General features: G+C 37.3%; 1 protein-coding gene and 1 long non-coding RNA gene across 11 annotated transcripts in view; one reads left to right on the forward strand and one right to left on the reverse strand.

Moving 5' to 3' along the window:
- Positions 1 to 5160, reverse strand: part of LOC143683316 (uncharacterized) — a 148453-nt gene extending 143293 nt beyond the window's left edge. The window contains exons 1-2 of the mRNA XM_077159435.1: positions 4782 to 5160; positions 1396 to 1473 (exon numbers count right to left, since the gene is read on the reverse strand). Of these exons, the coding sequence (XP_077015550.1) occupies positions 1396 to 1473; positions 4782 to 5160 (457 nt within the window). The remainder of the gene's footprint in view (positions 1 to 1395; positions 1474 to 4781) is intronic.
- Positions 5161 to 5181: 21 nt separating this feature from the next.
- LOC143684847 (uncharacterized) overlaps positions 5182 to 18683 on the forward strand; it is a 380663-nt gene continuing 367161 nt past the window's right edge. For 5 of the 10 annotated variants that reach the window (XR_013176208.1, XR_013176210.1, XR_013176211.1 and 2 more), the window contains exons 1-2: positions 5182 to 5950; positions 10709 to 10890. This is a non-coding gene — a long non-coding RNA (uncharacterized LOC143684847). Of the gene's footprint in view, positions 5955 to 10708; positions 10891 to 17716; positions 18446 to 18683 lie in introns of those variants that run through there. The other 5 variants (XR_013176217.1, XR_013176216.1, XR_013176215.1 and 2 more) reach the window with 3 other exon arrangements.

Genomic DNA, 18683 nt, shown 5'->3' on the forward strand with positions numbered 1-18683 from the left:
TAACTGTATTTATGTATTATCCCATGAAGAGGAAATGTGAAATAAATTATAAATTTCAATTATCCAGTAGCTGACTTTATTTATTCTACCACAGAAAATCATCCATAAGGATAGCACTTTCCTATCTCTAATACATATTTGTTCTACTACCTAGTTCATCCATTAATACCCTTTCCTGAACTCCTGTGTTTAAAAAGCTCAGCATTTGAAAATTGTCAAATGTAGCATTAGAAACCTCTAGGACAGAACAAGTCCTGAAGGCACTAAATGTCCATTCCCAATGTTTCTATCCAAGAACTCAATAAGAACTCCAGTCCCATAAAACGCAGGCAAGGCTAAGTTGAACTAGAATCTCAAATTGAAAAGGGATCATTTAAATCATCTGGACCAGTCTTCTCTACCCACAGATCAGGAAACAGGACCAGAAATACACACCAATCTGTCTTGGCTCACACAGTTCCTTAGTAGAAGTCAAGCTTTTAAATCTCAAGTAAAACAGTGCTTTACTCACTATATTGAACTAATTATATACTCTTTTCCCACTAGGCCTTTAAGACCAGTCTAAAACTGAACGCATAGTTGTGGCTATCATAGGAATTCAGGGGAGAGTAGGATTCTTCAGATGCCAATGATGTTGGAAGGCTCCAAGAAGGAATCTGAATTTCAAGAATGAACAGAATTTGGGTGGTTGGAGAGAAGGCATCACTAATGAGGGTAGCAATGCAGGTTAATATATCATGATAACTGAGTTTACCATGTTTTGGAAGTATGGAGAGACGTTGTGTAGTGTAGGATGACACCCTAGTTTTATGGTTATCTTAAAAGCCAGGAAGAAGAGGTTCAATTTCAGTGACTAAAGGATTTTGATTTTAGAAAACTGATGTTATGAAAGCAAAGACTGGTCTGGCAATAGGTTTGCGAGAAAGAATGGAGGGAGAAAGAAAGAATGATTTGAGATGTCTTGTAGGAATCTTCTGTTAATACTACCTAGCAAAGTTGTTGTAAGAAGAAATGAGCTGATGGGAGGGAAAGCATTTTGAAAAGTATAGTTAGTTCTAGAAAGTAAAGGTAGCATTAAAAATCTGGGGGCCGGGGTCTGACCATTTCGCCATGGCTTGGAGGCATATATTTCTCTGAAAAAGCCAGTTTGGTGCTATATTCTGGATCTATTCCTATAGGATTGGATCCAAAACCAGGATTAAAATTTGACACAGTGTTTTCAAAGTGGGTTAAGTATATAATTGCTAAATAAGGTGGTACAGAAAGGGAGGAAGGTAAAGAAGACAGCACTTGAGTTAGGGCAATACATGACAAAACCCAAGCTACCAGCTGGTATTGTAGTATGCATCCTTCTGCCTCTTTCCCCCCGATAAACAATTAGGTTTTAGTACCAACCCTCCATTGTATCCAGGGCATCTCCTGCATTGTTGCTGTCTTCCTTTCTTTTTCCTCTTCTGGTGCAACTCTCCAGGGCTGTTAGATAGATAGATAAATAAATAAAGTTACTATAATAAATTAAAAGCTATCATGTGTTGAACAAATACTGTGTGACAAATGTTATCTGATTTATAATCTTACATAATCCCAAAGAGAAGTCCTGTTAGGCAGGGTTGTTATCCTCATTTTTCAAGTAAGGAAACAGAAGCTTACAGGGCCAAGGATGCAGCTCAAGATTACCTCAGTAGTAAATGGCAGGATTAGGATTTGAATCACGTTTGGCTAATTCCTCAGCCTATGCTCTGAACCTCTCTTCCAAAACCTTCCCTTCTTTTTCAATAAACATTAAATCCTGATTTAAATATCAAGGATTTTATGGATATAGAGGTTATAGGATTCCTTACGTGGGATTCTAGACCAAAATTTTGGCAATAGAGGACAGAGGGGCCTGGGTTCAGGTACACATTTGCCTGCCATATTAATAGGTTTAGGGTTGTGATCTCTAAATATTAGTATCTGTTTAGGGGACAGCTTCCACCCAGCATTCTTGTTCTGTTCTCTTTCAGGCCTTCCATTGTTTGGGATTCATTCTCAACTATTTGCTTGAAAACTTATCTCCCTACCTTAAAAGGTAGAGGCTGCTGGGATCATTACTCCCACAAATGACCAACAAGCTGGGGAGGAGGATGGAAGTACTCTATTGGTAGGAAGGAACTGCAAACTCTAGTTCTTTGGGTCTGGTGCGCCAAAGCAACCTTTAGCTCTACTTGAAGTCATTTTCTTGGTTTGCCTCCAGAGGTGGTTCACGAAGGCTTCTTGGCAACAAAACCCTAATAAGAGATGAGGTCAACATGTCTGGTATTGTAGGAAGGGCTCAGAGCAGTGAGCCTCTGGAAGCATTTTTTTTTTTTAATGTTCCTAGAAGAAAGCAACACTTGTCATTACAACACCAGCAAGAAAAGCCTAACACTAATTCCTAAAATATAGTATGATTAACCCTCACCTTGGGAGAAGCATCTTAGGAAAGCAGATTCTAGGCTCTACTCATAGATTCTCTGATTCTGTAAATGTGGGAGGTGTTCAAGAGTCTGACTTTTGCAAGTATTACAGGTTATTCTGATACAAGTGATCTAAGGACCAGATTCTGAGATACACTGCTCTGAGTCCCTCTAAGGCTGCCAAACAGCAAACCTGTGCTGAGGAGAATATATATTCTACAAAGTGACAAGAAGAATGCATACTACAAAGACAGCTTAATGTTCAAATATCAATGCTAGGTTGACTAATCACTTTTTTGTAAGGCCATTCATCTTTTCAAAGTTTCCAGGCTTACAAATGTTGAGGCCTTTTTATTCTCCTGATGCCACCAAATTGACAGTAAATCTCATGCATAATCCAGTCTGCATCGGATGAGAACGAAGCGCTTGTTTAAGAATGAAGACCTTCCTGGCAAGGCTGCTATTTCCAATGCTTAATTTACATTTGGTGTAAGAGTACAGATAATTTTCCTCACTGCAGATTTAATCAATTTCAAAAGGTATACTTTTCTTCATGTAACTAAACTGAAATGTTTATTTCATGCTACTTTAAAAACGTGTTAAAAAAATCAGACAGCACACAAGTGAAATATTATAGTTATGGAGTAGGCTATTTAATTAGACATTCAATCACAATGCAAACAACTACTGATGTAAGAAACATAACTTTTCAAAGGTTCATGTTCTTCAGACACTAGATCATATCAATATTGCCATCTTTCCCTTAGAAATCCTATCAAGTATCTTTGCCTTTTTCCAAGTCTGGAAGCCTATTTTAAGCTATAAACTTTCAGGCTAGATACTGGAATTAAGCTCAGTTCTTCTGCCACTTTTTTCTCTGAAACCTTCTTTCTTTCTACTAACGCATGGCAATAATACTCTTAAGGATGAGTGAGATGGATTTTTAATTATTTCTATCTGAGCACTTGGTATTTTATTGTTATTCAGAAAATATTTGAGCAGCTATATCTATGCACTTATATTTTTAAAAAATAAACTTTTGTTACACTAAGCTCCATGAGGAGAAAATATGTTAAAGATAAAACTACAGTGTCACTGGAGCACCTGACACCTGGAAGGCACCCTTATGATCAGTGAGAAAGCTGGGAGCCTTCATCATTTAGAAAATAACAGCAACAACAAAATTCACAGTTAATACCTGAGAGAATTTTGGTTAAGAAATGACTGATTTCCATTCCCTTGGGAAAAAATACAGATCATGATGATAACTAAAGTTAATACCACATTGTATTGCAACACAACCTGCAATGACAATTTTTCAATATTGGTTTAAAATTGCTTTGCCAAATGAAACCTTTAACATTAATTATGTATAAAAATTTTACATGCCACTAACAAAGAAGATTATGTAAGTCTTGGCGTCAGTGATACTGAACACAGTAGCTATTTTCAATCCTTCATTAAAATTAGAACAAGATGTACTGCATTATGGGTTACTGCTCCTGTAAGGAAGATTTACATTAGTTTAAGATTTACTTTGGTTATAAGTGGCATTTTCTTTTCCTTCTTTATCAGAAGGAACCCATTCCCCCTACTCAAACATAAAAGTTTTCAGGAAAAAAGAAGTAATACAGAAAAAATAATCAACTGCTTGTTACTCTGCCATGCATAACAAAAGCCTTGCTCTCCCCTTAATCTGAGTTTGGACGGGATTACTGGGGGCACCTGCCATTTCACCCTCAGACTTGGTTTTCTGTCCCTGTTTGGGTTTGGTCCTAGCACTCCAAATGGTGTAGCAAAGTGGACCTGCTTTAGGAACCATAAAGCAAGCAAAAGGTAATTATCTTTCACTGAAGAAAGCATTCAAATATTAGTGCTTTAAAAATCACATTTCAAAGTTGTTCGAGAATAGGTTGAACGGTGAACGCAGGCGCACATAAATATATCCTGGTCTCCCACTTCACAACTTATACACCATGTTAAGGGCAAAGAATTTCAAACCGAGAGATGTATTTTAAAAACTGGAAGACACCACAGATTCATTTAGCTCTAAATTCAAGTATCATCCATAAGATTTAGTCACTTTTCCAAGGTCAAGCAGAGCTAGATAAAGGCAGGGCTGGCCCGCGACCTTCTGACCTTTCCACCCTACCTGGCACCGGCCCTCGGTCAACCCGGTCCCTGAAGGGTTTTACGGATACAGTTCTCAAGTCAGTCGCATGTCAGCGCCTCCTAAGCCACCGCACTTTCATTTGCTCTCTCCGCCCGCTCCAAAAGTACTGAAAGCTCTTCCCAAGCCCAGAGACCCCAAACTGCGTGAGTCCATAGCGCCCAAAACCGACTCACCCTTGGCCCGGGGCGCGGAAGCCCTCGGACGGACTCCAGCCCATCCCGCAGTCCCCGGAGGCCTCGGCGCGGGCCCGGCTGACGACGAAACGAGAAAGTCACCGGCTGTGACCGCGGACGCGAGGGGGGAGCCGCGCTGCACCGCCCCGCCGAGGCGCCAAAAACTTTTCCAGCCTCGCAAGTTGTCCGGCTCCGCGGCCGCGGACGGACTTCCTTCCTCGGCCGCAGGAGTGAGGGGGCGCCCTTTTCCCCGGCGGGGGCCGGGCCGGACCGGACCGGGAGGGGGCGGGCGAGCCGGGCGACTGCCAAGTTGGGGCCGGGGGAGCGCGGGCGCCCTGCACTCTGAGGCGCGCCGCGCGGGGCCGAAGCCCCGCCGCATTGTCTGCGCCGCCTCGGACCGACCACGGGCACCCGCGGCGCGAGCGGACGCGGCGAGGAGTTGCGGTCCAGAATATGCCGTCCCCTCTCCTCGCCGCTCACCGTGTTCTTTGTGTGTCTCTCACCGCCTCCGAGCCGCTTCACCGCTTGCTTGACAGCTGATGGGTTCGCCACGCCGGGTTCAGCGTTTCCTCAGCCGCGGAGCCCGGCCCGGCCTGAGGAGGAGGAGCGTTGACAGATGCTGTGTCGAGGCGGCCACCGCTGGAGAAAAACCAGGACTGGCCCCGGGCGACGCGGCCAACGACCAGCGCCGGCCACACATTCCCCTCCGGGACGCCGTCCGCTTCGGGTCCCTCCCTTCCTCCCTCCCCTGGCGGCCGCTAGCTCAGCTCGAGTCCGGAGCTCAGCGCCCAGCTCCATGGCCGAGCGCGCTCGGTCGAGAATCCTGGGGACCCGGCCCCGCCCCCTGGCCCCAACGCCCCACCTTCCTCACAGATCCTCCAATGAACTCGGCCTACAAAAGGCAGTGTTGTCCAATCAAGTGTCGGAAATCCCGGCCAGTCCCCGAGAATTTATCCAATAGAACGTGACTCCGGCAACACACCCGCCCTGATGCGTTAGAAACCAACTGTTCCGAGACCAGTGGTGGGACCCCAATCCTGGCGCCCAGAGCGAGTTGAGTCCGGCCCGAGTTATGCCACTAAGGGAAAATCTGTCGAAGAAGGTCTGGTGCTTAAATCACTATGTTATAAAGAGTTGACGAAAATGTGAACGCGGGACGCATTACTTTTGTAGGTAACCTAAATCCCTCCCCTGAATTTAAACTTCTTTTCTGGAGAAAGTTCGTATGTGAAATAAAGCTGCACAAACAGGTTGTGGCACTCTGCGTGATAGCTGTATTAACTGTTCAAGTTAAGGCCTTTCCTTTTAGAACATTGCTTTGAAGAGCTTAAGCAGACAGCGCTCAGTTTGCTGCATCCGCAGTCCTGAGCATTTATGTTCTTAATAAATTTGCTAGAGTACCAGGTATCTGGAAACAGAGGTTAGTTTCTATCCTACTCCAAAATGCAGATGGCTACTGGTGCTGCCATTTTTTTTTCTGAAAGAAAATTGCATCTAAAAATGAAAAGATAAAAGAGTTTTGTATGCAAGTCACCGTTATTGTTATTTCTATAATAGAGGCGCACGAACTGTATCTTCTGTGGAGGTTGAGGGAAATTGCTGAATAGAAGAAAAAATTGTATATGATTATTTTGAGTAAAGGCACTGGCTATAAATGACTCTAACTTTTAATCACAGTACATACCAAATAATAGACACGCAAACATTTGTTTGATTTGAATAGGGTTATTCATGTATTACTGTTCATATGAAGTTTATAAACTTTATTGAACTCTTCAGTGGAAGTGGACCACATCATTGTGAAAAAAGTATTTGGTAACATTTTTGCATATTTTAAAATAAAAGTATGCTTATTTGTACTTCATAGAGTTGTCGTGTCTAGTTTATTTCTTCTAGAAATAATGTTTGCACTTTTAAAATTGTGTACACATGTGACATGTTTTTATGCATCAATAATTTTGGGTTTCCAAATTTATTTTATTATTATTTTTCTTTACGAATCAGCTGGGCAATGAATAGAAAGGACAGGGGTAGAGTGTCTGGAAAAAGAGGCCGAGCAAACAAGGAAAAAAAGGCTTGCATTTTACCACTTATTTTTCATGATTGAAACTCATCCTACCCTTTCACTTTAGCTTTAGAGGATAGCAGGAACCCCAAGATTATGTTTAGCCCAAGGATTTGGGTTCTGGTATGACCTTGAGCAGATCTCTTAATGAATAATTCTGTTAGAAGAGAACACAAATCACTGGATCTGCCCAACTTTCTGGGAGCTGTGATATTCAACCAAGATAGCATTTGCCAAAGCACTTTTTTTTCTTTAAGATACTGTGCCAACAGCAAAGAAGGCTCAAATGTATTATTATTATTCTGCTTCTCTTTATTCTCCTCTTATTGCACATTTTAAAAATCTGAAGTATTTTTTGAGCACATCAGTTTTCCTTCAAATTTGATGTGAATGAAACTCCTACCTAATTCTAGAGCGAGGCAACACTTCTAGGGCTTTTTTCCCTTGATTTATTTTTTTTAATGGGGAAGGTGCTGGGAGAGAAGACAGAATATTGAAGAAAGAATTCTGGATGGGAAAAGTTTGACTAATTCTGTTCACTACTGATTGACAAATCTTAATATGGTCCTTAGAAACAAAATGAAATATAAAACTCAGTTTAATGTTTTTTCATCTATAATGTTTTAAAAATTACACATTTCAATATATATAAATAAATTAATGTATCCTATACCTGCCATTGTGCATAACTTTACATGGAAGTTGTTAATGACTGGGTCAAACATATAACCATATAACCAAGTATTGAATTGAAAATCTTACAGGCAGTTATTAAGGATCTACTTATGATTTTTGTGCTTTATTTTCAAAAGGGAAAGCAAATGCATATTTTTAAAGATATTTCCATGTGTCAAAATGTAATCTGTTTACTTTGTTCAAAAATATGAGATCTAGTTATTACTTCAAAAAATGTACATATGGTAACACTAGAATATAAAATTTGCTCAATTTAATCGAACCAGCAGTTGTTATTTTCAACTAATTAACTGCACAGATTTCCTTTTCTGAGTAAAAATTGTGGAGAAATTGATCAATCCAAATACAAAATGCATGACTTAGTAAGACTATTTAAGCATAAGAAATCAGTGTTTGGTAGTTTTCTGGTAATTCACAAGCCCACACCCATTTATAACAGGGAATGGTGATTTCTTCAATTGTTTGGTTAATAATATTTGTGACTTCAGTGTGGTGATGTTTCATTCACTAAGTAATTTTTTCAGTCTTTTTCATTAATGATTTCCTCATAGTTGTCCAGTATGGAACAGGAGACCTGAGGCTCTTTCAGAAATTAATCTTGTATATTTAGATGTTTACTAGACTGACTATCATTTTGGGGATAGTTTTGGCATGTATGAAGATAAATTTTTCTTTAATACATAGACATAAATTGTTTTGTTAAGTGTATCACATGATTTATGGTAAAATGAGTAATCACAATATTATTTTCTGCATTTTTATATTTAAGATACTAGCATCTTAAGACTTTTTCATTACTGAGTATGACAAATAACTGGATTCACATCTTCCGAATTCTGATCCTTTAAATACCACTGATTTTCTGTGTCTTGGACAACTCAGAATTCCATGTGACTTCTCTCCAATTCACTATATTTTTATCAGTTATCCCAAAAGGATCTTCATTAGGATAGGGAAATAATATCTGTATAGAAAAAAATCTCTATTTTCCATTCTCTTTCTGACATGGGTGAAGGAAATCCTCTTGTGAACCACATCAAATCCCATCAACTCCCTTTTTCAAAATTTACATGTTTCTGATTTATTGAACTTGACCATGGAGAGTTTCCTCACTGTGTGATGTATTTTTGGTAGGAATCTTTTATATGCATATATGGAAACAAAAAGCAAATTCCAGGAAACACTGGTGATGGATGCACTAGAGTCCCTTCTGCATTTTATCTTGGGTCACTGTTCTTCAGGAAATTTTCTTTCAGAATTAAGTTTTAGGATAAGTTTTGCTTCTAAGATAACATCTTTGTAACTTTCCCTCTGAATTTTGACTGTCAGGAAGCCTAGAACTAAATTTACAGCTCAATTTATCAAGGTATATGGCTTTCTTCACTGTGATTTTTTTTTATAAACATAGTATTTACTTTGTCTTGGTTTATTACTTTCCATCTATACATTATTAGCTCCCATCTGTGTGTATGCATCTTATTTAAGTTATGGAAATACTTTATAATTGAGATGAAGTGTAAATGCAAGAATAACATATTTTGAGTCATCTAGAAACCTTGAGTATGATGAGCTGTGCATAACTAAATCAGAATATGTAGTGAGGACAACATGAAGAATATTGCTATGGTTTTCCTATACAGAGGAATGTGAGTATGATTCACCAGGCATTAGTATCAAAACCTTTTTCAGAGAGGCAGAATGATATAAGAGCTAGTCAGGGAAAATTTTTTAAGTTAAAGTTATAGGAAACTTACATTTATGGATGTTTTGTGCAAAATCAGAATTCCCAGCCAAGAAAAGAATATTTGATTTAAATGTAAACCAAAATACATATTATAAATTGTGCTTAAACCATTGTCAATTCCTGAGTTACCAATGAATAGCTTTTATACTTAATACAGTAAATTCCATATTATGTTTCACAGGCTATAAATCTTCTCACTAGAATTACTATCCATCTATTTCTCTCAATTAAAAAAATAAGCAATATATCACCTTGTCTTCCAATAATATTCTACAATTATTTCATTTTTAAAAGGCTTTTCAGGAATAAGACATTGTCTTACAACCATTACAGAACTTCACCTTATAATTTTTTTGTTTGATGAGATATTTTAATTAGCTGTAAATTATAGGTTGAAAATATCATATGCCCTTTTATAAATAAGAGTAATTTACACAAAGTAGATGGTAGTACCCTGTGCTGGTTAGAATCTATTGTGGACCCCAGAAAAAAAAAAGCCATGTCCTTTAATCCTCATTCAATATTGCTGGGTGGGAGCTTTTTGATATTTCCCATGGAGATGTGACCCACCCAATTATGGGTGGTAACTTTTGATTAGATCATTTCCATGGAGATGTGTCTCTACCCATTCAAGGTTGTGTTGCTTACTGGAGCCCTTTAAGAGGGAGCCATTTTGGGAAAAGCTTTAGAACCCACACAGACAGCAACCTCTAGAAAGTAAGAAGGAAAACATCCCTGGGGCAGCTTCATGAAACAAGAAGCCTGTAGAGAAAGCTAGCAGATGTTGCCATGTTCGCCATGTGCCTTTACAGTTGCAAGAGAAACCCTGAACATCACTGGCCTTCTTTAACCAAGTGCCTTTTTCTGGATGCCTTAGATTGGACATTTCTATAGCCTTGTTTTAATTTGGACATTTTCACAGCCTTCAGACTGTAAACTTGCAACTTATTAAATTCCCTTTTTCAAAAGGGCTCTGTTTCTGGTATATTGCATTCCAGCAGCCTTTAAATACACCCCCTTTCAAGGTCAATATGTAGGAGGCACTTAGCACAGCTAGGGCTGTTTCTATTCTGATAGAAAGCTTAACTCATCCTGACTTAAATCTAAAAGCAAATTTATTAATAATTAGAAGTCTACTTTACAACCTTGACAAGATGAAAGTAAGGGTATAGCTATGTGACAGAAGATGGGAGATGAAAGAGGGAAGAAAATGTGGAGGCTTTAAAAATTGTATCCCACACAGAGGAATGTGATGGATGAAACTCTGTGCCTTTCTGTAGACGTGCTCTTGGCCTTGACCCACCTTCCTGTGCTGTGAACTTTTGTAAACAGGACCTCTTGAAAATATGGTTTTAGTTAAGGTGTGGCCCAACAGAGTGAGGGTGGACCATAATCTGGATTACTGTTGTCCTTTGTATGCAGAATGACATTCAAAGAGAGAAAACCAGGGGGAGAAGATAGAAAGTGGAAGTCATGGAGCAGGAGGAGAAACGTGAGGACATTGCCATGTGATTGAAAAGCTAAGGAACTGTAAGGACTAATGACCAGCAAAACTTCTACCAACCCTGGAAGAAGGAGGCCTTCTAGTCTGAAACCATGAGCCGGTAGGTTCCTGTCATTTAAGCCAAACCCAGTTTGTGATTTTGTCATAGTAACCAGGACATTAATCCAAAAAGTGTCAAGAAACTGACTAAAGTTTATTGAATAAGAAACCTAAGAGTAGGTAGATATTTCTGAATTACTACCAAGGAAACTTAAAACAATAATATAATTATCAAAATTACAGAGGTGTTGCTAGAAGGACTAAGTAAGGGAACTAAAACCTCATTTTACATAGCTAAGGGTCAGCAGATAAATAAATTAGCACATTTATACATATAAGTACATAAATGTAAATATTTCATTATTTAAGTTTCATATTTGTTTCTAGTAATAAGTGTATTATTTAGTTTTATAAAAGTAGAAACTGAAAGCATAAATTATTGAAAGACTACCTTTGCAAGGGTAGGGATGGGGAAGAGAGAGGTATTGGCAAGTGGGTGAGAGGACAGTCATTGCAGTATTTGAATTTTTTTTAACCAAGTGTGAATATTGTTTTGATGAAAATTTTCACCATTATAAAAAATGTCTTAGCATGAAATTTATCAGATAATAAATGTAATGTGTGTATATATATATGTATATATATACACAATGTGTGTATAAATATATATATGTATATATATATACACACACACCACAATTGTACAGTATTTAAAGTAAGATAAAATTGGGTTTAGGACCCCCAGTGTGCTGAAATATGAATGCTAGCCAGGAATATGTATGGTAGTTTTAAGAAGCAGATGTAATAGATATATATAGTGAAATTATTTTATGTACTTCTCAAGCAACTCATAATATAGTAGATTATCTTTTTGTGTGTTTAAGAACAACTGTGCCTTTGGATTCCACAATTTCTGGTGCAGATTGGGTACAGGGAGGGTGCTCGTTAGATGCCTGTTTGTGTTTTGATGAAGTAATTGGACCATTTGAAAGTGTTTGACTCAGCACACAAGAAAACTCAATAGAAAATGTGTTCAATTGTGAGCTTCATAGCTTGAGAAATGAATGAAAATTATGAAGAAGATTCTGTGGAAAGTTACTAAATGAATTAGAAATCAGGAAAAAAGAATATTTGAGGAATTGAAAAACTTGAACTTTGTTGCTCCAGATATTCAGATATAATTCATTGTTAATTTTCTGGGCCAGAGAAGGAACATATTGGGGCCACTAGGAGATGCCTCAGGGGGTCTATTAGAATCAGTTAACCTTGGATAAGAGGGAAATCAATCTGCTGGACTTGCAGGCTGGGTTGTGAGTATTCAGAAGCAAGGAGAAATCTGACTTCCAGAAACCATGGACGCTGGAGAGGTATGTATGTTTGCGTACCCACAAGGAACTAGGTTGAATAAATATTTGGATCACTCTCAGTTGATAATTGCAGGAAGAATCTTAAAAGAAGTCCAGAAAAATTAAAGAAACATGAGGGAAATGAAAAATTATTACCAGAGTATGATTTTTTAATCACAATATGTAAAGCTTTATTCTACAATGTACTGTGCCATTTGGAAGGGATATTTGTGAAAACTACCTGAACCCTGACAAGAGCTTTCTCATATAGATGGAATCTTTCCAAAGTTGTCTGAAAATAAATACCACCTAAGTGTTTGCTTTTCACTTGTGTTTTCATTTGGAAAACATCTTCACACATGTCATTATTTTCTCATAACTTTCCCCAGGTAATGAGACAGCCTGGTATAGTATTTGAATTCAACATTTTTGAGCTCTTCTACTTCTACCGGACTCAACTGGGCCACCAATTCCTCTGGGCTTTTAAATGAGGGCGATAATAATATATACTATATCTATCTCTTGCTGTGTTGTTGTAAGGCTGGAAGCAGCTTTATGTGGGTCACCAATGTTCTTATTAGCATAAGTTTTAATCCCATTTTATAGGTAATGGAAAGGAGACATAGAGATCAAGAAACTAATTCTCTGTTACCCAATTAGTTAGGGTTCGGACCACGTCCCAGGTTCTCAGGTCTCCTAATTACTCACAAATGCTCATATCCCTACTCTGATCTATGCTTTGTATTCTGATCTATGCTTTGAACTGTGGTCAATAAATATAAAATTAGAATAACATGGTTGTTTCCTCAATTTATTCTTTGAATATTTGGACCAGTTGGTTACCAGGACCCTTCTGTTTATTAATCCTCTATTCCTTTTGCCAGAAATCTCAGAAAACTTGGCAAGCCTATGGATATCTTCATCCAGATGACACATAGAATGGGAGGAAAAAAATGATAAGCCCTAATTGTATTTGAGGTCCTCCTTCTCTCTTACTGTCACTGAAGCCTGTGGTTTAGAGAAACACCAAAGACAATTGTAGCATGTACAGATTATTGGTGCAAGTCGAATGATGGACAGTAATCCAACAAGTAGGGATGCTTTCAATCACACTGTAGTTGTTTGAAAAAGTTAAGTCTATTTACCAATGCAAATTTTGCCCTTAATTTATCATCTAGCAAACATTAAGTTTCATTTAAATATGGTGGAATATAAATTGTGTTCTGTTAAGGGGATATTTATATTTATTTGAGTGGAATAAAATCTAGACAATCAACATCTAAATGCAAACTGGTTTTCTCTATGAGGTAGTAGTATGGTGATCTACATACTTCTTTGTATTTTCTGAAAATTTTCCAATAAACATGTTACAATTGCAATCAGGAAAAGCTCTTAAACAGTGTATAACTAGTACAGAAACTTTTACTTTTCCATTGTTACATTATTTTATTTTATTTTTTTGTCAATTCAGATGATCATATTTTTTTCCCTTCATTCTATTAATGTGGTATATCACACTATTAGATTTCTCGTGTTAAACCACCATTCCATTACTGGGATAAGTCCCGCTTGATCATGGTGTATAATCCTTTGAATGTGCTGTTGGATTCAATTTGCTACTATTTTTTTGAGGGTATTTGCATCTATATTCCTTCAAATGTTGCTCCGAAATTTACTTTTGTTATGTCTTTATCTGGTATTGGTATGAGGGTGATCCTAAGTTTGTTTTACTTATTTGGAATGCATATATCTTTATATATTTAGTGTGTTCCATTCCATTTCAGTGTTATTATTATTATTATTATTATTTGGTGCTCAAATTGTTCTATATTTGGCTAGTGGGAGCCCTTTCTGTCTCTTCTGTCTTTTTGGCATGCCCCATCATTCTTTAAGAACTTCCTTAGTTTCTAGTACAGTATGGTCTAGTACATCTTTTATATTTCATGCCTCAGGGTACGAATCAACCTTTCTTTAATGAGCCTTAGTTCCTTTAAGTGGCTAACAATATTTAGGGACCATAATCTGGGTGTTACAGTCCCTCTGTTCTTTTCTTTAATAATTAATTTTTAATTGTGGTAAAATATACATAAAATAAAAATAATTTTAACCATTTTAAGTGAACAATTTCTTGACATTAAGTACATTGACAGTACTATGTAACTTTCAACCCTATTTCAAGACTATTTTCATCATCCCAAAGCTAAACTCATACTCTAACAATAACTCTCCATTTCCCCCTTCCCTGACCACTGCCTGGCAACACTACTCTTTCTGTCTCTACAAATTTGCTTATTCTAAGTATTTCATATAAAATAAATCAGACAATATTTGTACTTTTGTGTTTGGCTAATTTCACTCCATTCATGATTCATCCATGTTGTAGCATGAACCAGCACTTCACTTCTTTTTCCAGTTGAATAATATTCCATTGTATAGATGTACCACATCTTGTTTCTCCACTCATCTGTTGATGGACAGTTGGCTTCCTTCCACCTTTTGGCTATTGTGAATAATGCTGTGAATTGGTGTGCAGATATCTTTCAGAGTCCCTACTTTCAGTTATTTTGGGAGTGTACCTAGCAGTGGAATACTGTGTCATATGGTCAATGTATAATATCCTTCTTTGTCTCTTACAATATTTTTTACTTAAAGTTTCTTTTGTCTGACAATAATAATCTGTTTTGATTACTCTTTGCCTGGGATATCTTCCATCCTTTTACTTTCACCCTCTTTGTGTCTTTGTAATTAAAGTTAGTCTCTGGGAGACAGCAGTTAGATGCTTTTTCATTCAGTCTACAAACCTACATTATTTTTAAAAAGTTTATAAATAAAAAAATGAACTGTATACATTATATAATTATGTTAAATTATCTACTTCATAGTGAAAATCTCTTCGTTTAGACTTTTGAGCCAAAAGTTTGAATATTCATTTTGACATTATAATCTAGATGATTTTCACAATCAAGTAAAAACAGGAAAACCAACAGAAAAGTAAAATGAATTTTCAGTGTGACAGTTGCCTCTAACATTTAAATTCCAGGGTTTATTTTTTCTGTGTGTGTCAGCTTCTTCATTTTTTCTTTGCAGAATATGGAATATCTTGGTTGCTTATCAGTCCACTCTAGATAGATTATTTAAGGACTAGGAAAATAATACAGTAGCAAATTGTACCAACTTTTGAAAGACAAGAGCTTTTATTTTGTAGTGATAAAGAAGATGGGTAATACCTATGTGTTTCTTGTGAAATTTAAACAAAGCATTCTCAATTGGGGGAGATTTTGCACCCCCAGGAGATACTTGACAATGTCTGGAGACGTTTTTGGTTGTCATGACTAGGCAGGGTGCTATCGGCATCTAATGTGTAGAGGCCAGAGAGGCTGCTAAACATCCTACAATGCCCAGGACAGTCCTACATGACAAAGAATCATCTGGTCCAAAATGTCAATAGTGCTTAGGTTGACAAACCCTGATTTAGACCTGGTCTTATTTGCAAATAAACAAAATAGCACCATCAACTTCTAAATTAAAACAAAACCCTTCACTTGTTTTCTTTCAAGCAATGGACAATGTAAGTGATATTGCTCTCCCAAAGAAGTCAAAAGTAAAAATATTTCTAGTACAATTTTGCAATATGAAATAATATTAAGAAATTAAGAAAACTGAGGTGGCTATGTACAGTATTTGAAAAAGAAGAACAGAGACAGTAAGACTTTCAGAAAACAAATGTTGAGTATGTTAGTCGAGAGGGCTTTTTAAAAGAATTTTAGGTAGTAATTGGGAACTGTTGAGAATGTGAATCCAATGATACGTCAAGAAGAAACATTAATAATGACTGCTATTTCCCCAAGAAATAACTGAAGGCACACAATGCATCTATTACAATGTTTATGTGGACTTCAGAATCATGAATTATTAGGAAATTCTGGGACAAATTGTGTGTACACAGGACAGACTCTGTCTCCACCAGTCCCAGTGTGAAACTTTATGCACTCATAGGATGATTCTTGGGATGGGAAATTAGCAACAGGATTATTTTAGCATTTTGTGTTGTGGTAATCTTACAACTCTGAAACATTTTTTTCATGGAATTAAGAAATATGCTTTCAGTTGGTTAGTGCATGACATTGAGTTTGGAGCAGCCATTTAAAATACATGATGAAGCCCTTAAAACCCTTGTTTTGGAAAAAGATTTGAGGATAGGTGAATGTTCACCATTTCACACAGAAGGCAGGTTTGTGCAAAGAATGATGACTGTTTTGGGAAAGAGCTCATAGAAAGTTAATCTGTATTGGAAGCGGTGGTCTTTGCAGATATTTTTTTCTTGTATACTTTTCTTAATTTTCTATATTTTAAAAAAGTGAGCAGATGCTATTTTTATGATCAGAGAAGTTATTAACAAAATATTGTTAAATTATAAAGAGGGAAGTTTAGAATATTTACAAGCTAAGATAATTCTCTTTCCTCCTAACCTCTACACCAAGTAAAAAATTTAAGAAATATTTGCAGAAAGATATTTATCCCATTCTGATTAATTTCACAGAATCAATCTATTACATCCTAAGAAGAAAGCCTCTCATAGCATAAAATAACTTAATCCTCGGCATATTTTCATCTAACCTGCTGTGCCGGTTTGAATCTATTATGTGCCCCCAGAAAACCCATGTTTAAATCCTGATCCATCTGGTGGAGTCAGCCATGTGTATTAATCCTGATTCAATCTTGTAGGTGGGAAATTTTGATTAGATTATCTCTGCAGAGATGTGGCATGCCCAATTGTGAGTGTGAACTTTTGATTAGATGAGATGTGCTTTCACTCATTCCAGGTAGGTCTTGACTAGTTTACTGGGATCCTTTAAAAGAGGAAACATTTTGGAGAGAGTCAGAATCTCCAGAGGGAGAGAGCCGACAGAAATTTCACAGAAGAGCTGACACAGATGCCGACACTTGGAGAACAGAGACACAGATGTTTGGAGATGCTGGGAGCCCAGCAGAAGTTACCATAAGATATTAAGCAAGCCAGAAGAGAGAGAGCCAAGGGAAGCCAAGAGATGGAAGCCAGCCCTGGAGAAGCAAAGTGAGAAAAGCCCCACAGGAAGAGAGGCTAACAGCAGCAGAACCCAAGGGCTGGGACCACCAGATGCCAGCCACATGATTCACAGCTGACAGACATATTCCAGATGCACTGGCCTTTTCTGTATTACGGTATCTTTCCCTGGATGCCTTATTTGGATATTTTCATAGGCTTTAGAACTGTAAACTTGTAGTTTATTAAATTCCCTTTTTAAAAGCTGTCCATTTCTGGCACATCACATTCTGGCAGCTTACAAACTAAAACACCTGTCAAAGAGAATTTTTGTGACCTTTTAAGCATTACAAATTTAAATAAAAATTAAAACAAAATATATTTTTGAAATATGATTTTATTCTTCATATAAAGTTCTCCTGTTCGTTGAGGAAATGTGCAGTAAAGGCCAAATGGGTATGCTTTACCTAACTGTCTTCGTTATCATTTACAAGTTACCATGTTAATGCCCTTTCTAGGAAAAAAAAGACGTGGTGACCTTCAATGAATATATGCAATTATTATACAGTTGTTTTCAAGAATCAAGGCTACTGGAACACAGCTCAACAGTTTCAGGTACTTTCCCCCAGCCACTCCAATACACCATAAACTAAAAAGGGATGTCTATATAATGCGTAAGAGTAAACCCCTGGACAACCTCTTGACTCTGAAATCTCTCAGCTACTGAAACTCTTATTTTGTCTCGTTTCTCTCTTTCCCCGTTTAGTCAAGAAGGATTTTTCAATCCCTTGAAGCTGGGTCCCGACTCATCCTGGGAATCCTGTCCCATGTTGCCAGAGAGATTTACACTCATGGGAGTCACACTCCACTTAGGGGGAGGGCAGTGAGTTCACCTGCCAAGTTGGCATAGAGAGAGGATCTGCTGGAGTTTTGTTTGGGGTCTAGCTCCTCTGTTCCATTGTTATTTCTATTTTTATCTCTCACTACAATCTAATGAGACCATCATCCTTATCCTATTAAGCTTTCAAAAATTTTTTTATTCTCTCCCAGTTATTTCTCAAATGAACTTTAAAATTATTTTGAAAAGATATTTTCGCCATCACACCCATAACACAGGAATTTATGAGTATTTTGCTGGATTACATTAAATTCATTTTTTACCCCATTCAGCCCCAAAATACGTTCTTCCATTCATGAAAGTCTTTTTTGTATTCCTCTCAAAATGTTTTATGTATTTATTGTATAGGTCCAACACAATAAAAATTATTCCTGTAATTGCAGTTTTTATATTTTAGTTATTATTGTAGATGAGGTATTTTTCATTACCTTTACAGATTGGTAAATATTCATATTAGAATATATTTATTTTTGTTTATTTGTTTTGTATTTGATCACTTTAATGAACTGTACTATTAGTTCCAATACATTTTCTGTTGATTACCTTAGATTACTAAGGTAAACAGTCATATGCTAATAAATTTATCT

Source organism: Tamandua tetradactyla, chromosome 5 (assembly GCF_023851605.1).
Source record: "Tamandua tetradactyla isolate mTamTet1 chromosome 5, mTamTet1.pri, whole genome shotgun sequence".
Classification (NCBI taxonomy): Eukaryota; Metazoa; Chordata; class Mammalia; order Pilosa; family Myrmecophagidae; genus Tamandua; species Tamandua tetradactyla.